Source organism: Cuculus canorus, chromosome 28 (assembly GCF_017976375.1).
Source record: "Cuculus canorus isolate bCucCan1 chromosome 28, bCucCan1.pri, whole genome shotgun sequence".
Lineage (NCBI taxonomy): Eukaryota > Metazoa > Chordata > Aves > Cuculiformes > Cuculidae > Cuculus > Cuculus canorus.
Window position 1 is genome coordinate 1,804,595 of NC_071428.1, and position 27,786 is coordinate 1,832,380.

Genomic DNA, 27,786 nt, shown 5'->3' on the forward strand with positions numbered 1-27,786 from the left:
ATTTTATTGTCAAAAATGCGATAAATAGACCACGGCCGTGGCCCCGCCACCGCGCTCCCCGTCAAGCCAAGCCCGGCGCTGCCAACCCGAAGAAGAAGCAAGCAAACAGCAGCCGGGGGGCACCGGGGGACCCTCCGTCGCACCCCAAATCTTTGTTCATTCAGTTCTGTCATGCGCAAGTTCCAGCTGCTCCAGAACGTTCCGGCTCCCGCTGCCCGCGGCGAGGGGCCGAGCAACACCAGGGGACGCGCCTGGGGTGCTGCTCCCCTAGGAGTTGCCACGGTCACCTCGTCCCCACGGTGGTCGTCCTCCATCCCAAGGTGTCCCTCAGAGGTTGTCGGAGGCGGCAGCGGGGTTGGTGTAGGTGAAGGTGCCGCTCCCCGCGCCGTTGCTGCCGGCCACCTGGGGAGGGAGTGGGGGGCTTCAAAACGGGGGATGAGGTCCCTCCCGAGACCCTACCAGGTGTGGGGGCACCAGAAGAAGCCCTCTACCGTGGTGCCATGGACAACATGGTGCTCAGCCAAGAAATTCATCCCCATCTGCATGATGGGTATGGGAGTCACAGGCAACCTGAGCTCTCATGGACACCATGAGACCTCGAGCCTCCATGGACACCCTGAACCTCATGGACACCCTGCACTCCATGGGCACCTTGAGTCCCTATGGACATCCCAAACCCCATGGACACCCTGAACCTCATGGACACCCTGCACTCCATGGGCACCTTGAACCCCTATGGACACCCCAAACCCCATGGACACCCTGAACCTCATGGACACCCTGCACTCCATGGGCACCTTGAACCCCTATGGACATCCCAAACCCCATGGATACCCTGAACCTCATGGACACCCTGCACTCCATGGGCACCTTGAGCCCCTATGGACACCTCAAACCCCATGGACACCCTGAACCTCATGGACACTCTGCACTCCATGGGCACCTTGAGCCCCTATGGACACCTCAAACCCCATGGACACCCTGAGCCTCATGGACACTCTGCAGTCCATGGGCACCTTGAGTCCCTATGGACATCCCAAACCCCATGGACACCCTGAGCCTCATGGACACTCTGCACTCCATGGGCACCTTGAGTCCCTATGGACACCCCAAACCCCATGGACACCCTGAACCTCATGGACACTCTGCACTCCATGGGCACCTTGAGCCCCTATGGACACCCCAAACCCCATGGACACCTCGAACCCCCATGGACACTCTGCACTCCATGGGCACCTCGAGCCCCTATGGACACCCTGAACACCATGGGAACCACAGACCCCATGAACGTCCCAAACCCAATGAATACTTTGAGTCCCCACAGACACCCGGAACCTCATGGACACCCCAAATCCCATGGACACCTTGAACCCAATGGAAACTTCGAGCCCCCATGGACATCTCAAGCCCCCATGGACGCTGCAACCCATGGATGCCCTGCACCCTATGGACACCTTGAACCCTCATGGACACTGCAACCCATGGACACTCTGCACCCTATGGACACCTTGAGCCCTCATGGACACCTCGAACCCCCATGGACACCTCGAACCCCCATGGACACTGCAACCCATGGACACTCTGCACCCTATGGACACCTCGAATCCCCATGGACACTGCAACCCATGGACACTCTGCACCCTATGGACACCCTGAGGCCCCATGGATACCCTGCACCCTATGGACACCTTGGGGGCCCCCCAAGCGGCTCTGGGTGCAGGAGCTGGTGGAGGAGCCCAAGCAGCCCTTGCTACATTCCCTCTCTGCCGGAGAAGCCGGCCTGGCAAGAGCCAAGGTAAATATTTAGCCAGGCTCCGGTGTTTGAGCACGGAGCGCTGCTCGGAGCCCGGCGCTGGCATGCGGGGGGCCCAGAGCACCGGGGCAGCCCCCCCAAACCCCACAGCGCTTGGGGTGCCCTGTCCTGAGCGTGTGTGGGCAGAGCCTGAGGCTGCAGCGGCGGTTGCGGAGCTGCTGGTGGGGGATATGGGGTGCGGGATATGGGGTGTGGAATATGGGGTGTGGAATGTGGGGTGTGGGATATGGGGTGCGGGATATGGGGTGGAGAATATGGGGTGGGGGATATGGGGTGGAGAATATGGGGTGGGGGATGTGGGGTGAGGGATATGGGGTGCGGGATATGGAGTGTGGGATATGGGCTGAGGGATGTGGGGTGAGGGATATGAGGTGAGGGATATGGGGTGCGGGATATGGGGTGCGGGATATGGGGTGCGGGATATGGGGTGTGGAACATGGGGTGTGGGATATGGGGTGCGGGATATGGGGTGCGGGATATGGGGTGCGGGATGTGGGGTGTGAGATATGGGGTGTGGAATATGGGGTGTGGGATATGGGGTGCGGGATATGGGGTGCGGGATGTGGGGTGTGGGATATGGGGTGTGGAACATGGGGTGTGGGATATGGGGTGCGGGATATGGGATGCGATGCGGGATGTGGGTTGTGGGATATGGGGTGTGGAATATGGGGTGTGGGATATGGGGTGTGGGATACTGGATGGGGGATATGAGGTGCGGGATGTGGGGTGTGGGATATGGGGTGGAGGATATGGGGTGAGGGATATGGGGTGGGGATATGGGGTGGAGGATATTGGGTGCGGGATATGGGGTGTGGGATATGGGCTGAGGGATGTGGGGTGAGGGATATGGGGTGAGGGATATGGGGTGGAGGATATGGGGTACGGGATATGGGGTGCGGGATATGGGGTGTGGGATATGGGGTGAGGGATATGGGATGAGGGATATGGGGTGGAGGATATGGCGTGCGGGATATGGGGTGTGGGATACTGGATGGGGGATATGGGGTGGGGGATATGGGGTGGGGGATATGGGATGGGAGATATTGGGGCAGGATTTGGGGTGCAGGATATAGGGTGTGGGATATGGGGTGCAGGATATGGGGTGCAGCATCAGCCTCGGCCACACCTGCACTGCCACAGCCCCAATTCCACCCCCACCCCGTGTCCACGGTTGGAGGACACACCAACCCCAGCAGATGTTGGGGTCTCACTGGGGTGTGGCCGGTGTGGGTGGCAGCAGCCGCCCAAGGTCACGGGGAGCTCCCGGAGCTGGGCCAGGTCTGCCAGCACCGGCCGCGCGCTCAGCACCGCGGCTCCATCCAGGCGTGAAAGTTATGCTCACCTCACAGCCGGGAAGAGACCGGTGTGGGACAGGCTCCCAGGGCCACCTGTCCCCAAGGCCACCAGCTCCGTTAGCCATTAACCCAGCGGCCGAGGGACCTGCCCACCTCCCCGGCTGCACCAAAAGCACCTTCTCCTGCACCTTCAGCCCCAACAGTGGTGGTGGCACTTGGTTCTCACCTGGCTACAGGTGTTGAGTTTGCTGTTGGGTGACACGTAGCGCCCGTGGCTCTGGTACGGCGGGTACTCGGCCATGGGGTGGTAGGAGTCCTTCGTGCTGAACAGGTCCAGCTTCCCTCGGCTTTTCCGGCGACAGGCGCAGGTGATCTGGAGAAGGAGACGGAAGGGATAAGGTGCCTGATGGGGACATGGAGACAGGGGATCCACCAGCAGAAGGTAGGTGGGGACAGGGAACCCACCAGCAGAAGGCAGGTGAAGGCAGAGATGGGGCCAGGGAAGCCCCCAGTGAAGGGATGGGGCCAGAGAAGCCACCAGTGAAAGGATGGAGACAGGAGAGCCACCAGGAGAAGGTGGGTGGGGATAGGGATGGGGACAGCAGACCCACCAGTAGAAGAGATGGAGACAGGAACCCACCAGGAGAAAGTAGATGGGGCCAGGGAACCCACCAACAGAAGGCAGGTGAGGACAGGGATGGGGACAGGGTACTCACCAGCAGAAGGCAGGTGAGGATGCTCAGCAGCACCAGGATGCAGACCAGGACCAGAAGAGCAATGCCCCAACCTGGGACTGCAGGCGCTGCTCCCGAAGATGGTGTCTCCACAGTGCCTGGAAGAAGACCAGAGGCATGTGTGCCCCTCGGGGCTGGCCGGGACAAACAGCCCTGAGAGACCTCCAGGATGGGTCATGAGGAGATGAGCCCACCTCTACGGGGTCCATGTCTGCCATGGGCACTGGGAAACTGCGTTGGATCTGCTGACTTCAAGCCCTGAGCCTGTACCAGCACCAAGGAGCCTCCCTGACCCAGCCAGGATGGAGCAGGGTCTGTGGCCACCACAAAACACCCTCACACGGCTCCATCCACTCTCACACCCAAAGCTCCCACTCACTCTGGATGTCGGCGAGCTGCAGGTCCATGATTAAACCCTTTGGGTCCAGGCTGTTCCTCAGTTGCTCCTCGGCGAAGCTGCCGGTGATGGTGTCGTTGCCTTGCCCAAACACGAGGGTGGAATGGACCTTCACTGAGCCTTGGCTGCCCACAAGAGGAGGTGTTAGCACCCAGATTGCCACCCTTTGCAAGGAGCTCTGCACCATGGAGTTGGGATGCTCCAGATCCACCAACCCACTGACCTGAAACTGAGCTCGCTGCATCCCTTGTAAGTTTGCCTGCCCACGCACCTCGTGCAGCCGAAGACGGTTTTGAACTGGAAGAAAACATGGGGTGATGGCCACCTGCCCAGCAGAAACCACCTTTCTCCCATCTCCTCTGCCTCACGGAACCAGCCAAGGTTGCCAAAGTGAAGGGTGGAGAGATGGAGATGCTGGAGACATGGGCAACACGAAGGGTTTAGAGAAGAAGCCTTGTGAGGAGTCTGGAGGAAAGGAGACTGATTGGAGACATCACCACTCTCTGCAACTGCCTAAAGGGAGGTTGTGGTGAGGTGGGTGGTGGTCTCTTCTCCCTGGTAGCCAGGGAGAGGACAAAGAGAAACGGCCTCAAGATGCACCAGTGGGGATTGAGGTTGGATATTAGGAGGAATTTCTTCCCTGAAAGGGTTTTCAAGCGTTGGAAGAGGCTGCCCAGGGAGGTGGTGGAGTCACCGTCCCTGGAGGGGGTTAAAAGACGAGTAGATGTTGTACCTGGGGACATGGTCCAGTGGTAGACTTAGAAGGGGTGGATCAATGGTTGGACTCAATGATCTTAAGAGTCTTTTCCAATTGAAAGCATTCTGAGGGCACTTTCACGGGAAGCCCCCATGAGAGGCAGCTCCTTCCCAGCCCAGACTGGAGGGTCTTCGTTTGCCCAGAGCAGGGCTGGGGACTCACCATGGCCAAGACCGTGTGGCTCAGGCTCCTGTACTCCTCCGACGTGGGGTCACGCAGGCTCTCGTTGAAGCTCCTGTTGAGGATGCGGAAGGACAAGGGGACACGGAGGAGCAGCTGGACCGCGGTGGGAAGCAGGACCACCGTTTTGCTGGGGTTGGGTCCATCGCTGTTGTCCTGCACAACCGTGGGGGTCTGCCTAGGAGCCGTGTTGCCCTGAGAGGTGACTGACGTCTTCTCGGTGGGGTGGACCGAAGCACTGCTGCTCACATTGCCTTTGGTGTGGGGGATGACCATGCCACCATCCGTGGGCGAGGTGGGAATGATGGAGATGTTGTGCGTTGTGTTGGTACCAGAGGGGGAGACCCAGTTGCTGCTGTTCGTGGTGGCGTTGGCGTGGGAGATGGCGGTGCTGTTGGAGACGGGCACCGTGGTGCTGTTGGTCGTGGCACCTGCGGAGCTGTTGCTGGTGTGGAAGTTGGTGGTGTTGCCTGCGGTGGGGAAGATTGTGGCGTGGGAGGAGCCGGAGGTTGGGGTCTTGGTGCCATTGGTGGTTTTGGAGGCTGTGATGTTCGGAGCAGTGGTCAGGTGGGGTGCGGTGGTTGCCTTAGTGGTTGTCTCCATGGTGGTCGACTCCGTAGTGATGGTCTCTGTCGTCAGCTCAGTGGTTTCCGTGGGGGCCATGGTACACGTACCTGGGGGAAACGCCAGGAGTCAGCGGTGGGGATGGCAGCAACCATTTGGGAGGGTTTTACACCACAGAGCTCCTCATTTGGACGCTCCTCGAGGCCATGAGGTGCTGAGAAGCACCACGACCTCCAAGGAGCCAACCACCAGCAGCTCCCACTGACGATGAATCAGAATCATCGAATCGTGGAATGATTTGGGTTGGAAGGAACCATGAAGTTCATCCAATTCCACCTCCTGCCATGGGCAGGGACCCCTCCCACTGGCTCAGGGGCTCCAAGCCCCATCCAACCTCGCCTTGAACCCCTCCAGGGATGGGGCAGCCACCATCCCTCTGGGCAACCTCAGTGTCTCCCCATGTTCAGCATGAACGATTTCCTCTTGATATCCGTCTGAACCTCTCCCCTTTTAGTTTAAACTCATCCCCCCTCATCCCGTCGCTGCTAAAAAGGTTTTCCCCATCTTTTTTATCGCCCCCCCCCCCCCTTTAAGTATTAAAAAGCTGCAATAAAGTCTCCTCCGAGCCTTCTCCAAGCTGAACAACCCCAAGACAAGACCTTGAGGAGCACCCCACAACTGGGGTTTGGTTGGTGCCCCCCGGGCACTTCGTTCTCGGGGGATGCTGCGACGTTGAAGGGATGGACGCAGCCCCTCTGCCCCCAGAAACCTTCCTTTGCTGTGGGTTGGGAGGATGGGGTGCCACCAGCACCCCATCCTGAGCTGCCTGATGTGGCTGTTGGCCGGTGCCGGAGTCTTCCGGGTGGTTTCCATGTCAGTGCCGGTGGCACTGGAGGAGAGCCCGGGGTCCGGATGGGACACACCTTCATACCAGGCTGCGAGCCCCAGGCGTAGCCTGCTCCAGCTGGCCCAGGCACAGCCCAGCTCGACCAGGTTGGTCCTTTCTAGAAGAGGTCGCAGCCACAATGAGGTCCCCAGTTCCCAGTTTTACTGGGAACAACTGGTCCCAGGGGTGCTGCACCCTGGAGCCACACCGGGAGTGACGCTGATGACTCTACTGCTGTGGTGCCAAGAGCCACCAGCGCTGGTGGCCACCAGTTCCTGCTCAGAAAGCAGCCCAGGGGACCCCCCTCAGCACAGTCCAGGGGACCCCCAGTCCAGCTCAGGGAACCCCCAGCCCAACCCAGGGGACTCTCAGCCCAGGGGACCCTCAGCCCAGGGGACCCCCAGTCCAGCTCAGGGAACCCCCAGCCCAGCCCAGGAGACCCCCAGCCTAGTCCAGGGGACCCCCAGCCCAGGGGACCCCCAGCCCAGCTCAGGGGACCTCCAGCCCAACCCAGGGGACCCCCAGCCCAGCTCAGGGGACCTCCAGCCCAACCCAGCCCAGGGGACCTGTAGCTCAGCCTAGGGGACCCCCACCTCAGTCCAGGGAACCCCCAACCCCACCCAGGGGATCCTTAGCTCAGCTCAGAGGATCCTCACCCCAGCCGAGGGGACCTCCAGCCCAGCTCAGGGGACCCCCAGCCCAGTCCAGGGGAGCCTCACTCCAACCCAGGGGACCCCTAGCTTAGCCCAGGGGACCCCCAGCCCAGTCCAGGGGATCCCCAGCCCAGCTCAGGGGACCCTCACCCCAGCCCAGGGGACCCCTAGCTCAGCCCAGGGGACCCTCACCCCTACCTAGGGGACCCCTAGCCCAACTCAGGGGATCCTTAGCTCAGCCCAGGGAACCCTCACCCCACCCAGCCCAGGGGACCCCTAGCTCACCCCAGGGGACCCCCAGCCCAACTTAGGGGATCCTCACCCCAGCTCAGGGGACCCCCAGCCCAGGGGACCCTCACCCCAGTTCAGGGGAGCCCCAGCCCAGCTCAGGGGACCCTCACCCCAGCCCAGGGGACCCCTAGCTCAGCCCAGGGGACCCCCAGCCCAGGGGACCCTCACCCCAGCCCAGGGGACCCCCAGCCCAGGGGACCCTCACCCCAGTTCAGGGGACCCCCACTACCATCCCCGAGCGCCGTTCCTTCCCCGCGTGCCCGCGCCGCAGCCCAGCACCCTCCGCCTCGAGGCCCCCACTGGTGTCCCCCCCTCACCAGTGCTCAGCACCAGCAGCAGCAGAAGGGCGCTCAGCGCCATGGGGTTCATCCCGGTGGGTCCCAGTTCCTCTCGAGGCGGCGTCTCTCCCTCTCGAGGCGGCGTCTCTCCCGTTAGCCGTGCACCCCGCGATCCAACCAGCACCGAGTGGCGCCTCAACAGCGGCGGAAGCTTTATAGAACACCTGGAGCAGGTGAGGAGGCCCCACCCTACCTCTGCCCCACAGAGGGGGGGGTCCTTCTGCCCTGCTTGGCACAGGGGTGCCGCCTCGCCTATGGGGCCCCTGCGGCATCGCCCCCCCAAGCTGTGTCCCCCATACCCTCCTGACTCGGGGGACACCGCCAGCATCATTCCTTTGGGGGACACACACACACAGGCTTAGGTGGGGGAACAGGGAAAAAACAGTGGCTGGGGGACCCCAAAATAGGGCAGGGGGTGCTGAGCCATGATCCCCAGGACCTGATGGGGAGAATGGGGTGGGGGGAGTGTTAGACACCCCCCCCCCCCATCAAACCCCTTGTGCAGAGGGGGGGCCTCATCCTCTGGCTCAGCCTGGGGTTAATCATTACCGGCGGCCGCTGCCTCACCCTACGCTCAAATAAACACCGGCAATGCCCCCCCCTTCTCCGAAGTGCTTACGCAGGTGGGGCCCAGAGCCCCATGAAATCCCAGTATCTCCCAGTAACCTCCTCCCCACCCCCCAGCACCCCAGTGGGATTCCCTTCCCACTCAGGATGCAGCCCCCCCCCCCCATCCATCCTGATGCTCCGCACCGGATGCTGATGCTCTACCCCAGTGGTACCCGGTGCCACGCGTGCTCCGGGCACAGCGCCTCTGTCCCCCTCTCCGGTGACACCCGCTCTTGGTACAGCCTTTCTGGTCCCTCCCTGCCCTGTGCCAGATCTGGGGGGGGCCCCCGAGATCCTGGAGAGGGCTTGTTGGGGGGCCCTCACCCCTGGGCATCCTGCGTGGCATGGCACGGAGCTGCGACACCGCCCTGGCTGTGTGTTTCCGAGGTGTTGGTGAGAAGGGGAACAGAGAGGAGAAGACCCCACACGGTTGCGGTTAACGGTGGGGTCAGGGATGGGCGGCGTTGGCATCAGGATGGGTGCGATGGGACGCGGTTGCGCCCGTTGCCTTTGGTGCCAGGTGAGGGGGAATGCGGGAAGGAGAAGGGAGTGGGCAGCAAATTCCAGGCAAAAATCTCCCCAAGAATGTCTGCGCGGTGAGGAACGGCAGCTCCGCGTGTATTGATGCTTTCATGCATCCTGCGTGGAGCTGAGCCACCGCTCTGGGCATGGAACCTCATCATCCTGAAGGGTCCACAGCCTTAGTGCCAGGGAAAAGGAATGTGGGCAGGAGCGGGGAGTGGGCAATAAAACACTGGGCAAACATGACCTCCCCCGAGCCCTTCCACTGAGAGGAACCGCAGCTCCACGTGAAGTTCTTCACCCAAAGGGAGGTGGAGCGCTGGAACAGAATCATGGACTGGGTTGGGTTGGAAGGAACCTCAAAGCCCATCGTCCAGTTTCACCTCCTGCCATGGGCAGGGACACCTCCCGCTGGCTCAGGGGCTCCAAACCCCATCCAACCTGGCCTGGAACCCCTCCAGGGATGGGATCTGGGGGTTCTGGTGGACATCAAGTTGGAATCATGGAACCATGAGATGGTTTGAGTGGGAAGAGAGCTCAAAGATCATCCAGTTCCAACCTATGGGCAGGGACACCTCCCACTGGATCAGGGGCTCCAAAGCCCATCCAACCTGGCCTGGAACCCCTCCAGGGATGGGGCAGCTCTGGGCACCCTGGGCCAGGGCCTCCCCACCTTCATCGTGAAGAAGCCATCACAGCCCTGAGCCTGAGCACATTCCAGAAGCATTTGGCCAACACACCCCCCGCCCCACACCTGCCCCACGGCCCCATGCGAGCCCCGTTCCCCCCCCTTGCAGATGCAGCTCTGCCCCACATGCACCCCATGCTCCAAGTGTGCCCTGCCCGTGTGTCTATGCCCCACAGCTGAGCTGCTGGGTCGCCAGCCCCACACGCACCCCACAACCCCACATGACCCACGTGCCCCATAGCCCCACATGTGTGCCACAGCCCCACACACGCCCCATAGCCCCATGTGCCCCACAGCCCCACATGTGCCCCACAACCCCACGTGCCCCATAGCCCCATGTGCCCCATAGCCCCACATGTCCCCACAGCCCCACATGTGCCCCATAGCCCCACATGTGCCCCATAGCCCCGCGCATGTCCTCAGCCCCACATGTGCCTCTTAGCCCCACAGCCCCACATGCGCCCCACAGCCCCACATGTGCCCAACGCTTGTCCCCAGCCCCACAAGTGCCCCACAGCCCCACACGTGCCCCACAGCCCCACATGTGCCCCAAGCTTGTCCTCAGCCCCACACGTGCCCCACAGCCCCACATGTGCCCCACATGTGCCCCACACACGAGCACTGGCGCCCCCAGGCGGTCACAGCCCCACACAACACACGCCCCGGTGAGCGGGACCGGGACCTCTCGCAACCGGCGTGGGGACCCTTCGCCCCCCGGTGGGCGGTCGGTACCGGCGGCGGTCGGTACAGAGCAGTGATGTCCCTGTTGCCCCCCCCCGGGCAGCGCCTTTCCCGGTCCCGCTGCGGCCGCGGGGAGGGAACGGACACCGGGCGATACTCCCCCGGCACCGGGACCGACACCAGCACCGGCGGTGCAGCCCCGAACCCGCCGAGGGGCACCGGGACAGGGACAGGCACCGGTACCCGAGGGGCAGCTCCGAGCCCACCGACCGGGACCGGGCAGGGGATAGTGCTCACCAAGGCACCGGCACCGTCGGGGGAGCCTTGAGCCACCCACCGGGACCGGGCAGCGCACCGGTACCGGTAACGGCACAGGTACCGACATTGGCACAGATACCGCTGTTGTCACAGGTACCGGTATTGGCACGGGTACGGCTACCGGCAGCGGTACCGGTACCGGCGCTGCCGCCCCGCGTTGCCCTTTTAAGAGCGGGGACCGGCGGGGGGGGGGGGGGGGGGGGGGGGGCCGGTGCCGGGCCGGGGCGGGGCGGGAGGTGGCGGAGGTGGTGGTGGGGGGGTCACATTCCGCCGCGTTGCCGGGCCAGCGGTTGCCACGGTAACCGGGCAGTGCCGCCGGGGCTCGGCAGTTCCCACGGAGCGGCCCGAGCGGCGGCGGCGGCGGCTCCGTTCCCTCCGGGACCGGCGGGAGGGACGGGATGCGGTGCAGTGTTGTGCTCTCACTCTACCAATATTGCACTCGTCCCGGCCTCCCGCCGGTCCCGGGCTCCGCCGGTGGCACCGGGGAGGAGGAGGAGGGAGGGATGGGGAGGGATGCGGAGGAGGGGGGGGGGGCGATCGGTGAACCGGGACTCTCCGTCCCCGCGGGCAAAGGATCGGTCGCGTAGTATAGAAAACACTCCAAACTTTATGGCCGGATTTGAGGCGGGGACGGCAGCGCCCGGGGCTCCGCTCGCCCCGAGCTCCGGTACCGGCAGTGCAAAGTCCGCGAGGGGGAAAGGAAAGGGGGGAAAGGGGTCTGCGGAGCCCCCCCGGTGCCGTTGGCGGAGGGGAACCGGGGAGGGAGAGGGAGGTCACTCGCGTCCCTCCAGCAGGAACCGGCGGAAGGGCTCGAAATCGGCGGGGATCGTATCTGCGGGGAGAGAACGGGAGGGGGTGGCCGGTAAGGAGGGGGAGAGCCGGGAAAACGGGAGAGCCCCGGGGAAACGGGAGAGGGCCAGTAAGGCAGAAGAGCCCCGGTAAGGCGGGAGAGGTCCGGGAAAGTGAGAGAGCCCCGGGAAAACGGAAGACCCCCGGGAAAACGGGAGAGCGCCGGTAAAGGAAAAGAGCCCCGGGAAAACGGGAGAGCCCCGGGAAAACGGGAGAGCCCCGGGAAAACGGGAGAGCCCCGGTAAAGGAAAACAGCCCCGGGAAAACGGGAGAGCCCCGGGAAAACGGGAGAGCCCCGGTAAAGGAAAACAGCCCCGGGAAAACGGGAGAGCCCCGGGAAAATGGGAGAGCCCCGGTAAAGGAAAACAGCCCCGGGAAAACAGGAGAGCCCCGGGAAAACGGGAGAGCCCCTGGAAAGGAAGAGAGCCCCGGGAAAACGGGAGAGCCCCGGTAAAGGAAAACAGCCCCGGTAAAACGGGAGAGCCCCGGGAAAATGGGAGAGCCCCGGTAAAGGAAAAGAGCCCCGGGAAAACGGGAGAGCCCCGGGAAAATAGGAGAGCCCCGGTAAAGGAAGAGAGCCCCGGGAAAACGGGAGAGCCCCGGGAAAATGGGAGAGCCCCAGGAAAGGAAAACAGCCCCGGGAAAACGGGAGAGCCCCGGGAAAACGGGAGAGCCCCGGTAAAGGAAAAGAGCCCCGGGAAAACGGGAGAGCCCCGGGAAAACGGGAGAGGTCCGGTGAGGCAGAAGAGCCCCGGTAAGGCGGGAGAGGTCCGGGAAAGTGAAAGATCCCGGGGATGTCAGGAGAGCCCCGGGGAGGCGGAAAAGCCATAGGAAGGCAGGAGAGCCCTGGAAAGGTGGGGAGAGCTCCGGTGAGGCGAGAGAAACCCGGTACGGTGGAAAAAAAAACAGGAAGATGGAAGAGTTCTGGTCGGGGGAGAGAGCCCCGGTAATGTCCCCGGTGGGGCCCGGTGCTCACCGTTGCAGCGGTACTGCAGGTTGGACCAGATGATGTTCTCCTGGGAGAAGCAGAAGACCCCCAACCGCCCTCCACGCATGGTGGTGTCGATGACCACCCCAGAATCGGCCACCAGCCGCGGGCCCTCGAATAGCCGCACCCTTCCGGACAGGAACAACCCGACCCCCCAAGTCACTGGGGGACGGGGACCCCCCGACTGGGACCCCCCGACTGGGACTCCAACACCAGGAGCCCCACACTGCGACTCTCACATTGGGACCCCAACACTGGGACCCCAACACCAGGACTCCCACACTGTGACCGTCCTGTTGGGACCCCAACATTGGGACCCCAACACTGGGACCCCAACACCAGGACTCCCACACTGTGACCATCCTGTTGGGACCCCAACACTGGGACCCCAACACTGGGACCCCAACACCAGGACTCCCACGCTGTGACCATCCTGTTGGGACCCCAACACTGGGACCCCAACACCAGGACCCTCACACTTCGACAATTGGGACCCCAACACTGGGACCCCAACACCGGGATCCCAACACCAGGACTCCCATACTGTGACCCTCCCGTTGGGACCCCAACACTGTGACCCCAACACCAAGACCCTCACACTGCAACCACCTCATTGGGACCCCAACACTGGGACCCCAACACCAGGACTCCCACACTGCGACCCTCCCATTGGGACCCCAACACTGGGACCCCAACACTGGGACCCCAACACCAGGACCCTCAAACTTCGACAATTGGGACCCCAACACTGGGACCCCAACACTGGGACCCCAACACCAGGACCCCCACACTGTGACCCTCCCACTGGGACCCCAACACTGGGACCCCTACACCAGGACTCCCACACTGCGACCCTCCATTGGGACCCCAACACTGGGATCCCAACACCAGGACCCTCAAACTTCGACAATTGGGACCCCAACACTGGGACCCCAACACCAGGACTTCCACACTGCGACCATCCCGTTGGGACCCCAACACTGGGATCCCAACACCAGGACCCCACACTGCGACCCTCCATTGGGACCCCAACACTGGGACCCCAACATCGGGACCCCAACACCAGGACTCCCACACTGCAACCCTCCCGTTGGGACCCCAACACCAGGACCCTCACACTTCGACAATTGGGACCCCAACACCGGGACCCCAACACCAGGACTCCCACACTGTGACCCTCCATTGGGACCCCAACACCAAGACCCCCACACTGCGACCATCCCGTTTGAACCCCAACACTGGGACCCCAACACCAGCATGCCCCTATTGGCACCCCAACACCAGGACACCCCTACTGGGACCCCCATACCAGGACACCCATACTGGGACCTCCTCACCAAGATGCCCCCACCATATCTCCACCGAGACTTCTACTCTGGGACCCCACCACCAGAACCCCACCACTGGTATCCAGGATCCCCACAACAGGGGACCCCCACACTGGGAACCCCACATTGGAACCCCCACACCAGGACACCAATGCTGCGACCCCCAGATCCGGCATCCTGCCCCAGGGATGGAGGGCACAGAGATGGGGGGACCGGTTTGGTGGTGGGGTCACCGTGATGGGGATGGGGGATCCGAGTGGGGGCAACAGGGTGGGGCAAGGACACCAGACTGGGAATGGGAGTACTGGGATGGGGACGGGGGCACCAGGATGGAGACAGTGGCGCTGGGATTGGGCAGAGGGCACTGGGATGGGGACTGGGACACCAGTATGGGGATGGGGGCACTGGGATGGGGATGGAAGAACCGGGATGGGGGCACAGATGAGGATGGGAGCACTGGGATGAGGATGGGAGCACTGGGATGGGAGCACATATGAGGATGGAGGCACTGGGATGGGGGCACATATGAGGATGGGGGCACTGGGATGGGGGCACAGATGAGGATGGGAGCACTGGGATGGGGACACAGATGAGGATGGGGGCACTGGGATGGGAGCACATATGAGGATGGGGGCACTGGGATGAGGATGGAGGCACTGGGATGGGGGCACAGATGAGGATGGGGGCACTGGGATGGGGGCACAGATGAGGATGGGAGCATTGGGATGGGGGCACAGATGAGGATGGGAGCACTGGGATGGGGATGGGAGCACTGGGATGGGGATGGGAGCACTGGGATGGGGACACAGATGAGGATGGGGGCACTGGGATGGGGATGGGGGCACAGATGAGGATGGGAGCACTGGGATGGGGATGGGGGCACAGATGAGGATGGGAGCACTGGGATGGGGATGGGGGCACAGATGAGGATGGGGGCACATATGAGGATGGGGGCACAGATGAGGATGGGAGCACTGGGATGGGGATGGAGGCACTGGGATGGGGGCACAGATGAGGATGGGGGCACTGGGATGGGGATGGGGGTACAGATGAGGATGGGGGCACAGATGAGGATGGGGGCACTGGGATGGGGATGGAGGCACTGGGATGGGGGCACAGATGAGGATGGGGGCACTGGGATGGGGATGGGGGCACTGGGATGAGGATGGGGGCACAGATGAGGATGGGGGCACAGATGAGGATGGGGGCGCTGGTCAGGGGTACCAGGATGGGGCCGGGGCCGCTGGGCCGGGGTGGGGGCTCCGGTTGGGGCATCCCGGGGGCTCCTGGAGGCCGGGATGGAGCCCCCCCCGCCCGGCCCCGCCGCCTTTGTCGGGCGCTTTGCATCTGAAAGGCGCCGGCGGGGTCGCCATGGCGACGGGACAATGGCCACGGGGGCCCGGCGGGGCGAACGGGCCCGGGGAGCCCCCCCCGAGGCCGCCCCCACGGGGGCCTTAAAGGGGAAACGCGCCCCGGACCCTCCCGGTGACCACCATCCCCCCCAACCCCCGGCTGGACCCCTCCCCACAGCCACCATCCCCCCCACTGATGGGGTCCCACCAGGGCTGGACCCCTCCCCACAGCCGCCATCCTCCCCACTGATGGGGTCCCACCGGGGCTGGACCCCTCCCCACAGCCACCATCCCCCCCACTGATGGGGTCCCACCGGGGCTGGACCCCTCCCCACAGCCACCATCCTCCCCACTGATGGGGTCCCACCGGGGCTGGACCCCTCCCCACAGCCGCCATCCTCCCCACTGATGGGGTCCCACTGGATCTGGACCCCTCCCCACAGCGACCATCCTCTCCACTGATGGGGTCCCACCAGGGCTGGACCCCTCCCCACAGCCGCCATCCTCTCCACTGATGGGGTCCCACCGGGGTGGACCCCTCCCCACAGCCGCCATCCTCCCCACTGATGGGGTCCCACCGGGGTGGACCCCTCCCCACAGCCACCATCCCTCCCACTGATGGGGTCCCACTGCATCTGGACCCCTCCCCACAGCCACCGTCCTCCCCACTGATGAGGTCCCACCAGGGCTGGACCCCTCCCCACAGCCGCCATCCTCCCCACTGATGGGGTCCCACCAGGGCTGGACCCCTCCCCACAGCCACCATCCTCCCCTCTGATGGGGTCCCACCAGGGCTGGACCCCTCCCCACAGCCACCATCCTCCCCACTGATGGGGTCCCACCGGGGTGGACCCCTCCCCACAGCCACCATCCTCCTCACTGATGGGGTCCCACCGGGGTGGACCCCTCCCCACAGCCACCATCCTCCCCACTGATGGGGTCCCACCAGGGCTGGACTCCTCCCCACAGCCACCATCCTCCCCACTGATGGGGTCCCACCAGGGCTGGACCCCTCCCCACAGCCACCATCCTCCCCACTGATGGGGTCCCACCAGGGCTGGACCCCTCCCCACAGCCACCATCCTCCCCACTGATGGGGTCCCACTGGATCTGGACCCCTCCCCACAGCCACCATCCCCCCCACTGATGGGGTCCCACCAGGGCTGGACCCCTCCCCACAGCCACCATCCTCCCCACTGATGGGGTCCCACCAGGGCTGGACCCCTCCCCACAGCCACCATCCCCCCCACTGATGGAGTCCCACCGGGCTGGACCCCTCCCCACAGCCACCATCCCCCCCACTGATGGGGTCCCACCAGGGCTGGACCCCTCCCCACAGCCACCATCCTCCCCACTGATGGGGTCCCACCAGGGCTGGACCCCTCCCCACAGCCACCATCCTCCCCACTGATGGGGTCCCACCGGGGTGGACCCCTTCCCACAGCCACCATCCTCCCCTCTGATGGGGTCCCACCAGGGCTGGACCCCTCCCCACAGCCACCATCCTCCCCACTGATGGGGTCCCACCAGGGCTGCACCCCTCCCCACAGCCGCCATCCTCCCCACTGATGGGGTCCCACCGGGGTGGACCCCTCCCCACAGCCACCATCCTCCCCACTGATGGGGTCCCACCGGGGTGGACCCCTCCCCACAGCCACCACCCTCCCTCTGATGGGGTCCCACCAGGGCTGGACCCCTCCCCACAGCCACCATCCTCCCCACTGATGGGGTCCCACCAGGACTTGACCCCCTCGCAGCACTCAGCCTCCTGCCCTTAACGCCATGGCCAGAGCATCACCCAACCCAGAAGCCCGGTGGCCACCGGTGGCCGGTCCACACTCACCTGATGTAGCCCACCTGGGGCCTGTGCATCAACTGCCAACGGTAGGACGTCTTGTCCCGCCAGCCCACGTTGCGCGGATCCTTCCAGAGCAGGCGGACGTGGTCGGGCGTGTGGCCTGTGTGCCACAGCGCGTTGCGCAGATGCTCTCCAGGTCCCGTCGAGGACTTCACCGCCTGCCGGCGCATGGGATGTCAGGGAAGATCTGGCTCAGGTGGTGGCCAACGTAGCCCATGGGGTGGCCAGAACCCACCTTGAGCTGTAGCCCCGGTTCCGCCACGGCACGAAATGGGGTGGCTTGCCAATACGTCTGCTCCGTTTGCTTCCACATCACCACGTAGAAGCTGGCGCTGTCCTGGTAGCTGAAGATGAAGCCGGCGTAGTCATCGTCGGTGATGGTGTTGACGTGGAACGTGCCCTCGAAATCCACCCCGTTAAAGGCTGTGTAGCCTACAGGCGGGCAAACACTGCGAGGAGCCTTCTCGCCCAGCAAGGGTCCCCGGCTCCCAGCCCCTTCCAGCCCCTCTTTCACCCCTCAGTGGGGCAAAGAACCAGCCCCCACCCCACAGAGCAGGGGGCCAGGAGTAAGGGAGCTGCCCCATGGGGTCTACAGGTGGGAGAGCGTCCCTTACCAACAGCCAAGCCTGGGTCACTGTTCATGGTCTGCACAATCTCCATGCCCTGTGGGGGACAGCAGGGTGAGGGGCATCCCCAACAGTCCCTGGGGACCTCCCGGTCCACCTCTGCTCTCACCCAGTCCTCAGAAACACGGGGGGCAGCACCCACACCTGGTTGAGGACAACCCAGTTGGGATCAATCTGGGCATCTCCCTCAGGGTCGAGGATGACCGTCTGGTAGGCGCGGAAGTCAGTCAGCGTCACCTCGGCGCTCTCGGGGCACACATCCAGCTGGTCCACCACTGTGTCATTGTCAAAGTCCTCCTCGCACACATCACCTACGCCGTTGCCTGTGGTGGACACACACACCCTTGTCAGGGCAACCCAAGCCCAGGTGGCTCTGCCTCCTCCCATCCCACCTGTGCTCACCATCTGAGTCCTTCTGGTTGGGGTTGGGGATGAGACGGCAGTTGTCTGGGCCAGGCGGCACGTAGTCAGGGATGCCATCGTTGTCATCGTCATTGTCACAGTCATCCCCCAGCCCATCGTTGTCTGAGTCCAGCTGCGAGCTGTTGGGGATCTCAGCGCAGTTGTCCTTGGTGTCCTGATGCCCATCCCCGTCGCTGGGAGCAAGGATGAGGTCAGAGCAGCACCGCAAACCAGGGACGCTCCTCACCACCCCCAAAGACACCATCACCCCCCTTTGCAGGACCCCTGCTCTGCCCCCAGGGATGGGACAGGGACATGACCCCACCACAACGTGGTCCCTACCTGTCCTCGTTGGTGTCACAGGTGTCTCCTACCAGGTCACTGTCCACATCTGTCTGGAAGAGACCAGAGCCAGAGTTCAGACCCTGGGGCAAGGGGGCCCCCGGCCATGCTGCAGGAGACCCCCCCTCCACCCCAGGCATCCTCCCCAGACCCTCTGCCCCAGTCCACATCGTTTGGCCCCGGCCATACCTGAGTGGGGTTGCTCATTTCAGGGCAACTGTCACAGGCGTCCCCAACGCCGTCCTCGTCCCGGTCCGTCTGCAGGGGGTTGGGTACCTTGGGGCAGTTGTCCAGCATGTTGGGAATCCCTGCAGGGACAGCGCTAGGTTGATCATAGAATCGTAGAACCACGGAGTGGGTTGGGTTGGAAGGGACCTCAAAGCCCATCCAGTTGGAAGGGACCTCAAAGCCCATCCAGTCCCATCTCTGGATCATCTCCCACTGGCTCAGGGGCTCCAAGCCCCATCCAACCTGGCCTTGAACCCCTCCAGGGATGGGGCAGTCACCACTGCTCTGGACAACCTGGAAAGGGCCTCCCCACCCTCACAGGAGAACATTTCTCCCCAAGATCTCATCTCAATCTCCCCTCTTTCAGCTCAAAACCGTTCCCCTCATCCTGTCCCTGCACTCCCTGATCCAGAGCCCCTCCCCAGCTTTCCTGGAGCCCCTTTCAGCACTGGAAGCTGCTCTAAGGTCTCCTGGAGCCTTCTCCAGGCTGAACAACCCCAACTCTCCCAGCCTGGCCTCACAGCAGAGGTGCTCCAGCCCTCGGATCATCTCCGTGGCCTCCTCTGGACTCGCTCCAACAGCTCCACGTCCTTCCTGTGCTGAGGACTCCACAACTGGACTCAGGGCTCCAGGTGGAGCCTCACCAGAGTGGAACAGAGGGGCCGAATCCCCTCCCTCCCTGCTGATCCCACTGCTCTGGGTGCAGCCGAAGACACGGTTGGTTTCTGGGCTGCGAGTGCCCTTTGCCATCTCATGTTGAGCTGCTCACCCACCACCACCACCTCCACGTCCTTCTCTTCGGGGCTGCTCTCAATCCATTAATTTGGATCATTAATGATGCCCTCACCCTCCCAGCCCCCCGTGACAACATTGCAGCTCTGCAAGTATCCCCGGCCCCACGCATGAAGACCAGAGAGCCCCTCACCGTCCCCATCGATGTCGTTATCGCAAGCGTCCCCCTCGCCGTTGCTGTCCGTGTCCCGCTGGTCGTTGTTGGGCACATTGGGGCAGTTGTCACAGGCGTCCCCGAAGGAGTCGGTGTCTGAGTTCTGCTGGTCCTTGTTGGGGAAGAGCCGGCAGTTGTCCTGCGGGGAAGAGGACAGGAATGTCCACGCTGTAGTGGCTGATGGACAAGAGGCCGCAGTCCCGCACGAGTCAGGGCAGGAGGACATCTCTTCCAGAACACACAGTGAGACCACCCCAGAACCCGCTGAGCCCCAGGAGAACTGTCTTGAGGGACAAGTTCTAGGATTCTTAAGCGAGTCATTGAATCATGGAATCATTTGGTTGGAAAAGACCTTTGAGATCATTAGTCCAACCTTACCTGTCCACTACTGGACCTTCTCTGAGCACCTCATGTACCCTGCTTTGAAACGCCCCCAAGGACGGGGACTCCATCACGTCCCTGGGCAGCCTCTTCCAGTGCCTGACAACCCTTCCAGTGAAGAAATTTTTCCCAATATCCAATCTAAACTTGTCCTAGTGCAACTTGAGGCCATTTCCTCTTGTCCCACCACTTGTTACTTGGGAGAAGAGCCCAGCACCCACCTCACTACAACCTCCTTTCAGGCAGATGTAGACAAGCGATGAGGTCTCCCCTCAGCCTCCTCTTCTCCAAGCTAAACAATCTCAGTTCTCTCAGCTCCTCTTAAGACTTGTTCTCTAGACTCTTCCCCAGCTCTGTTCCCTTCTCCGGATGCGTTCCAGCCCCTCAAGGTCTTTCTTGGAGTGAGGGGCCCAAAACTGAACCCAAGATTCGAGGTGCAGCCTCCCCAATGCGGAGTAGAGGGGAAGGATGACTTCCCTGCTCCTGCTGACCACCCCATGGCTGATCCAAGCCAAGATGCTGGTGGCCTTTGTGGCCACTGCTGGCTCACATTCAGCTGCTGTCGCCCCCAGGGCCTTTTCCACCAGGCAGCTTTCCAGCTGCTCTTCTCCAAGCCTGGAGATGCACGGGGTTGTCGCGTCGCATGCGCAGGACCCAGCGCTTGGCCTTGTTGAACCTCATCCCGTTGGTCACAGCCCATGGATCCAACCCTCTGCAGAGCCTCCCTGCCCTCAGCACCAACCCAAAGGACGAAGCCCTCTGCCCAGCTTTGCCCTCAGAGCCACAGACACATCCCACCCGCCCAGTACAGCCACCTCCACATTCTTGATGCCATCACCATCGGCGTCATCATCACACTGGTCGCCAATACCATCGTTGTCGGCGTCCTCCTGCCCTGAATTCGGTGTCAGGCGGCAGTTATCCTGCAGGCACAGACAAGCGTTAAGGGTGGGGAGGAGATGAGGTTTGAAGCACAGCGTTGCCGTGGGCTCCCTGAGCCCCAACATCCCCTGCCCCACGGATGCTGCCCTCCCTCTCCAGGATCCGACCTGCTTGCAGTGCTTGTTATTGTCGATGCAGGGCAGGGGCTCATCCGGATAACCATCCAGGTCTGTGTCTTGCCCACACACGTTGCCGTTGCCAGCCCAGCCCACGTTGCACTGAAGGAAAAAGAAACCAAGAGGCTGGGAAGCAGGGAAGGGCCCTGGCAGGATCAACAGCTCCCCACGCTGATAACCCCCCCCTGTACCCCCCAACTTCGCTGCCCTCCTGCCCCCATCCTCCGCTCACCGCACAGGAAACTTCGCCGTTCCTCTCGAACACGCAGTAACCATTGATGTCGCAGGGGTTGGAGGTGGGAGTGCTGCAGGACCTCTGCAGGACGCAGCCCGATGTTTGATTCCCCGCGAACCCTGACTTGCAGGGACCACACTTGTAGGAGCCCTGGGCGAGAGAGGAAGAGGGTAGGAGCAAGGTTAGGGGAGCAGAGCAGCCCCGAAGACGAGGCAGGGCAGCGGGGCAGCTCTGCTCACCAGCGTGTTGGTGCAGATGGAGTTGGGGTCACAGCCCCCGTTGTTGCCGTCGTTGCATTCATCGATATCTGTGCAAACCTGCGAGCAGCGCGGGAGAAACCGGCACTGAGGACCTCTACCTGCTTGCAGCTCTGGCCGGGAGAGCTGCGTTCCACCGGCATACACAGCATCCTCCACCTCTCCCGGGGACCTGGTTGAGTCCCAACGGCTCCACGCTCACCTGCTTGCTGGCCCTCGCGTAGTCGGCCCCCACGCCAGAGATGATGTTGCCCCGATACCCACGGGGACAGGGCTCGCAGCGGAAGCCTGGGGCCGTGTTGATGCACTTGGAACCGGGGAAGCACGGGTTGGCATGAGCGCACTGCGGCAACGGGCAGAGAGAAAAGCTTCACCCTTGGGTGACCGCTGCCTTTGGGGCATCCCAGCAGGGCCCTTCCCTGGCTTGAAGATGCGTCCAGAGAGAAGCATCCTCTGCCCACCCTGCTCGAGGGTCACCTGCTGCCCTACCCCAGGCACGTGCCCACCTCATCGATGTCGGCGCAGTGCGTGCCGTTGCCCTCCAGCCCCGGCGGGCAGGGTCCACACCGGTACCCGGGGTACTCGTAGGTCTCCATGCAGTCCACACCGCTGAAGCAGGGGTTGGGGTTGCAGCGGGACCGGTGCTCGTGGAAGCCTGAGAAGAGGAAGGATGGGCAGGGGGTTGAGATGGGGCAGCCCTTTGCCCCCTGAGGTGGGAGCAGAGCTTTGCCAGCACTCACCGCAGACCTGGCACTCCATGATGGTGTTGCGGATCAGAGACATCTCCTTCACCTTAAAGGTGGCAGAGCACAGAAGGTCAGGTGGGTGCAGCATACCGGGTGGCGTCCTGCTCTTGGGCAAATCCAGCCCAGGGAGAGCCGGTATTGCCCCCTACCACCTCACCTGGTCTCTAATGTCTTCCCGCAGGTCAGTCAGGACTTGGTTAAAGAGGGTTAACTGAGTGACCAGCGCCTTTGTCTGCTCACCTGCCAGGAGCAGAAAGGACAGGATCAGCCCCAGGGCAGATGCAGCCTCCCAGGGCCACGGGCTGGGGACTGCTCTGCCCCCTGGCATCAAACTGGGAGGGCAAGACGGCTGACGGCCCTTCCTTCTCCTCCTCCGTGGACCCCTCTCCTTGTAGCACATCCCCTCTGATCCACCCCATCCTAGAATCATAGAATCATTTGGTTGGAAAAGACCTTTGAGATCATCGAGTTCAACCTTATCTGTCCACTACTGAACCATCTCTGAGCACCTCGTCCACCTCCAGGGATGGAGACTCCCTGGCCATCCTCTCCCGGTGCCTGAGAACCCTTCCAGTGAAGAACTATTTCCCTGTCGCAACTTGAGGCCATTTCCTCTTGTCCCATCACTTGTTACTTGGGAGAAGAGACCAGCATTGACCTCATTACACCCTTCTTTCAAGTAGTTGTATACAGCGATAAGATCTCCCCTCAAGCCTCCTCTTCTCTGGATTAACCAACCCTGAGTCTCTTAGCTACTCCTTTTAAGACTTCTTCTCCAGCCCCTTCCCAGCTCCGTTCCCTTCTCCAGACGCTCTCCAGCCCCTCAAGGTCTTTCTTGAAGGGCCCAAAACTGAACCCAGGATTGGAGTTGTGACCTCAGCAACGCTGAGTGCAGGGGAACGATGACTTCCCTTCTCCTGCTGGCCACCCCATGGCTGATCCGAGCAGGGATGCTGTTGGTCTTTTTGGCCAGGATGAAATGCCCTGCAGGCACTTGGGGTCCCAAACACCGTTCCCACCCTCACACCAGGGAACGGGAGAAGCAGAGCAGGGACTCACCCAGGATGGAGGCCAGCACGCTTGTCACTGCAAGGAGAGAGGTGAGATATTACCAAGCGCTGCCACCAAAGCCCAGCAATGTCACCTTGCATGGTTGCTCCTGATCAGTACACGCAACGCAGGAGCTCCCACCTGCGTGGGGACACCCGGACTGGGAAAGGCAGGAGCACCTGTGCGGCACAGTGTCACCTTCCACCTCCACGTGCCACAGCACGTAGCATGATGCACGGGTGACCCCCAGCTCGGTGCGCAGCGTGGACGTGCCGTTACCTGCACTGTGAATGGACTCATCTCCTTGGAAAGGGCACTCGCTCAGCGCCCCGACACGGCTCAGGGACCCTCCCAGGATCAGCTTCATCGATTCCACGAAGCCCTGACATATGAGGAGAGACTCAGGCTGGCTCTGCCTGTCCCCAAGGGGGAGGGGATGGGGGTCTCAACCCCCCGGGCACTCACCTGCATCCTCTGGTAAGCCTTTTGCCCCGTGCGCAACTCGATGGATTCCACCTCTGCCAGGGGGATCTCCGAGAGCTCGGGCAGCCCCACGCTGGAATCCATCTGCTTGCAGTCAACGTAGAGCTCCACGCTCAGCATGTCCGCGCGCAGCCCGCTCAAGCGCACGATGATGGTGTGGCTCTGCCCGTCCGCCACATGCGCGTGCTGCAGGTTGACCGAGTGCAGCTTGTTGTCTCCCCGCAGGTAGCGCACCAGGACTGTGGAGAAGCAGGATGAGACCATCAGCTCTTCCCCCACCAGCACCAGCAGCACTCTGGGACCCACACGCACGGTTTGGAACGGGATGGTGGGAACTCAGTTGCCATTTCTTCAAGCCATCAGGGCAAGACCAGGGCCACCGCATCCCTGAGCATCAAGAACCCACCTTTGTTGATCTTCCCCACCACGGAGACCTCCAGCCACCTTGTGTTGTCCTTCTTGGAGTAGAGGCCAAAGAGGGTCCCCCCCTGCTTAGGAGGCAGGCGGAAGGTGGAGAGGAGGTAAACGTCGTTAACGGTCAGGAACTCCATCCGGATCTTGTGCGTGACGCTGGCCATCTGCCGGGCCTCGCTCACCATCAGCAGGTCGATGACTGCGAGAGCCAAACACAGGGGTCACATCCTGACCAAGAGCCACAGGGAGCGCAGAGATGCCGGGTGAGCAGTGCTGGGGCCCGGCCAGACCCAGGGGATGGGGGGTGTCCCTGGACCACCAGCCTGCTGCAAGCCTGGCCGGGCTGAGGGGTGGGGATGAGGACTGGGGGTGTCCCTGGACCTCAGGGGATGGGAATGAGGACAGGGGGTGTCCCTGGACCACCAGCTCCCTGCAAGCCTGGCCGGGCTGAGGGATGGGGATGAGGACAGGGGGTGTCCCTGGACCTCAGGGGATGGGGACAAGGACAGAGGGCGTTCTTGGACCTCAGGGGATGAGGATAAGGACAGAGGGCGTTCTTGGACCTCAGGGGATGAGGATAAGGACAGGGGGTGTCCCTGGATCTCAGGGGATGGGGACAAGGACAGAGGGTGTTCTTGGACCTCAGGGGATGAGGATAAGGACATGGGGTGTCCCTGGACCCCAGGGTATGAGGACGAGGACAGGGGGTGTCTCTGGACCTCTGGCCCACTGCAAGCCCAGTCAGACCCAGGGGACAGGGGTGGGAACAAGGTATCCCTGGACTACCGGCCACCTGCAAGCCTGGCCAGGCTGAGGAGATGGGATGAGGACAGTGGGTGTCCCTGAACCCCAGGAGATGGGGACAAAGACAGAGGGAGCCCTGGATCTGATGGGATGGGGATGAGGACAGGGGGTGTTCTTGGACCTCAGGGAATGGGGATGAGGATAGGAGGTGTTCTTGGACCTCAGGGAATGAGGATGAGGACAGGGGGTGTCCCGAGACCTCAGGGGATGGGGATGAGGACAGGGGGTGTCCCAAGACCTCAGGGAATGGGGATGAAGACAGGAGGTGTTCTTGGACCTCAGGGATGGGGAGGAGGACAGGGGGTGTCCCCGGACCTCCAGCCCCCCGCAAGCCTGGCCAGAGCCAGGGGACAGGGCGCAGGGTTGTCCCCGGTGCCCGGGGGGGCTCCGGGCCCCGCCCAGCCCCGGCCCCGCGCGGTGGCGCTCCAGGACCGGTAGCCGCGAGGGACCCGCGGAGCCTCTACCGCACCGGGACCGGCGGCCCAGCGGGGTCCCCGGCCCCGTGCCCGCCCCCTTCCCTCCCCTCTGGGGTCGCCCCGAGCATCCCGCTACCGGCCCGGTTCCCGCGGGATCGCGGCCGCCCCGCCAAGACACAACGGGACCGGGAGCTCCGGTACCGCACCGGGGAAGCACGGAGAGTCCGGTGCCGCCGCTGCACGGCTGCCCGATTGCACCGTGCAACCGCACCGGGAGGAGCCCTGACCGCGGGGCGAAAGCCCGAGCGCCCACCGCGACCCCGGGAGCCCCCGGCGACCCCCCCGGCGGCACTGGAGCCCTCCCGCTGCACCGATACCGGCGTCTACGCGGGGACAGCGGCTCCGTTCGCCGCTGGAGCCGTTGCCAGGGTAAACCCCGAGCGCATCGTGGCCCCGGGAGCCCCCGCGGTGGCACCGGAACGCTCCCGCCGCACCGGTACCGGCATTCACGCCGGGAGAGCGCCTCCGTTCCCCGGCTTAGCCGGTCCCGTGGGGTGCCCCGAGCTCCGGGGATGGATGTCCCCTTCTGTCCCCGCTGCCGCCACACCGCCCAGGGCGAGCACAGCCGCTGTCACGGACCCCGGCACCGGACAGGGGTTCGCCTCGCCCCGTCGGTGCCCGGTAGCAACCGGCTTACCTTGCAGCCCGGTGCGAGCAGAGCCCGCGGCTCCCAGCAGGAGCAGCGCCAGCAGCGCGGCCAGCGCCGGTCCCCCCGGTGCCGCCGGTGCCGCTGCCCCCATACCGCCGGTAACCGCCGGTTCCCCCCGGTGCGGAGCGGAGCGCGGCGGGGCGGGGTGGCGCGGGCGGGGAGGGGCCCGAGGAGGAAACAAAGAGCCGTCAATCACGGGCGCGCATCCCGGGGATCCCGGTAGCGGCGGCCTCGGCCGTAAGCCACACCGGACGATGGGGCGGGGGGAAAAGGAACGGAACGGGGCAGGGAGCACCGGGAGACGCTGCCTGGCTCCGGTACAGCTCCCGGTCACAGAAATTGAGCGTGGCAGGCGCCGGTTCACCGGGAGGTCAAACAGTCTGGAGCCGCCTCCCTGCGAGCCAGAGCGGCCCCGGTCAGCGCCGGAGCATCCCAGCCCGGTTGAACCGGGGAGGGCGACCGGGGGAGAGGGGCTGCTTTAGCGGGGATGGCAGTCCCCGGGACAGGCGGAGAGAGGCCCCCCCCTCCCTCCCCATCCCCCGCGGTGCTCCCCGGGCGGGAGCGGAGCCAGCCCGGTTGGAGAGCGCTCAGCACCGGGATCCGACCCAACGCAATGAGCTCATCCCGGGAGCTCCTTCTCCTCCACCGCGGGCGTCGCGGAGAGGGACCTGAGGCTCAGGGGGTGCCGTGGGATCCCCTCCTTTACCCGTCGTGATTTCGGGCAGGGCAAAGCCCCGCTGGCACCGCCCGGGATGCCCGCGGCCACCGGAGCCCCCTCCCCGGGATGCTCGGGGCGGAGGAGCCGCTCCCCGCTGAGCTCCGGCCAAGGCTCGCGGATGTGTTTACTCCTGTTTCCCTCCGGTTCCATAACAACGGGGCCGAGCACAGCCCCGGGGCCGCCCCGGCCCCGCACCCCCGGCCCCAGCCCCGCGCCAGGGCTCAGAGCCCCCGGTGGCCCCGGGAAGGTGGGGGGGACGGGGGCTGATCCTGAGCCGCACACGGGGCGTTTTCCATCCCTCCCGCAGCTGTTGGGAAACGTGTGGGGTGATGCGGGGCGGGATGGAGCGGAGCGGGGCGGGGTGATGCGGGGCGGGATGGAGCGGAGAAGTGCGGGGTGATGCGGGGCGGGATGGAGCGGAGAAGTGCGGGGTGATGCGGGGCGGGATGGAGCGGAGCGGTGTGGGGTGATGCGGGGCGGGATGGAGAGGAGAAGTGCGGGGTGATGCGGGGCAGGATGGAGCGGAGCGGTGCGGGGTGATGCGGGCAGGATGGAGCGGAGCGGGGTGATGCGGGGCGGGATGGAGCGGAGCGGTGTGGGGTGATGCGGGGCGGGATGGAGAGGAGAAGTGCGGGGTGATGCGGGGCGGGATGGAGCGGAGAAGTGCGGGGTGATGCGGGGCGGGATGGAGCGGAGCGGTGCGGGTTGATGCGGGGCGGGATGGAGCGGAGCAGTATGGGATGGAGCAGGACAGGATGGAGCGGGGCGAGGTGATGCGGGGCGGGATGGAGCGGAGAAGTGCGGGGTGATGCGGGGCGGGATGGAGCGGAGCGGTGCGGGGTGATGCGGGGCGGGATGGAGCAGAGAAGT

The 27,786-nt window shown here is 63.8% G+C and overlaps 1 protein-coding gene across 2 annotated transcripts; it reads right to left on the reverse strand.

The window, feature by feature from the left end:
• On the reverse strand, positions 1–27,310 carry THBS3 (thrombospondin 3). 2 transcript variants are annotated; one of them, XM_054051095.1, is made up of 28 exons: positions 26,187–27,304; positions 24,262–24,468; positions 23,838–24,094; positions 23,652–23,754; positions 23,382–23,408; positions 22,480–22,562; positions 22,317–22,368; positions 22,083–22,231; positions 21,779–21,919; positions 21,559–21,636; positions 21,317–21,469; positions 21,076–21,186; positions 20,842–20,949; positions 19,625–19,784; positions 18,661–18,779; positions 18,472–18,524; positions 18,130–18,323; positions 17,872–18,050; positions 17,716–17,764; positions 17,337–17,533; positions 17,087–17,259; positions 12,552–12,691; positions 5,159–5,850; positions 4,463–4,536; positions 4,222–4,364; positions 3,825–3,940; positions 3,335–3,481; positions 1–402 (listed from the first exon to the last, which is right to left on the reverse strand). In XM_054051095.1, exons 1-28 carry the CDS (start codon positions 26,287–26,289, stop codon positions 328–330), a joined length of 4,083 nt encoding a protein of 1,360 aa, XP_053907070.1. In that variant the 5' UTR covers positions 26,290–27,304; the 3' UTR covers positions 1–327. The 2 variants fall into 2 exon arrangements, with proteins under 2 accessions (XP_053907070.1, XP_053907069.1); XM_054051094.1 differs by lacking the exons at positions 1–402; positions 3,335–3,481; positions 3,825–3,940; ... (1 more) ...; positions 4,463–4,536; positions 5,159–5,850 and adding an exon at positions 11,332–11,558 and having other exon boundaries at positions 26,187–27,310.
• Positions 27,311–27,786: the final 476 nt, after the last annotated feature.

Bases quoted from the DNA above. Each gene is read 5' to 3' on its own strand.
- THBS3 (XM_054051095.1), bottom strand. From the start codon at position 26,289: ATGGGGGCAGCGGCACCGGCGGCACCGGGGGGACCGGCGCTGGCCGCG. The intron at 21,187-21,316 runs GTGAGCGGAGGA...TTTTTCCTTCAG, and splicing joins ACGGCGAAGTTTCCTGTGCG to TGCAACGTGGGCTGGGCTGG. The intron at 4,365-4,462 runs GTCAGTGGGTTG...TCTTGTGGGCAG, and splicing joins TGCAGCGAGCTCAGTTTCAG to CCAAGGCTCAGTGAAGGTCC.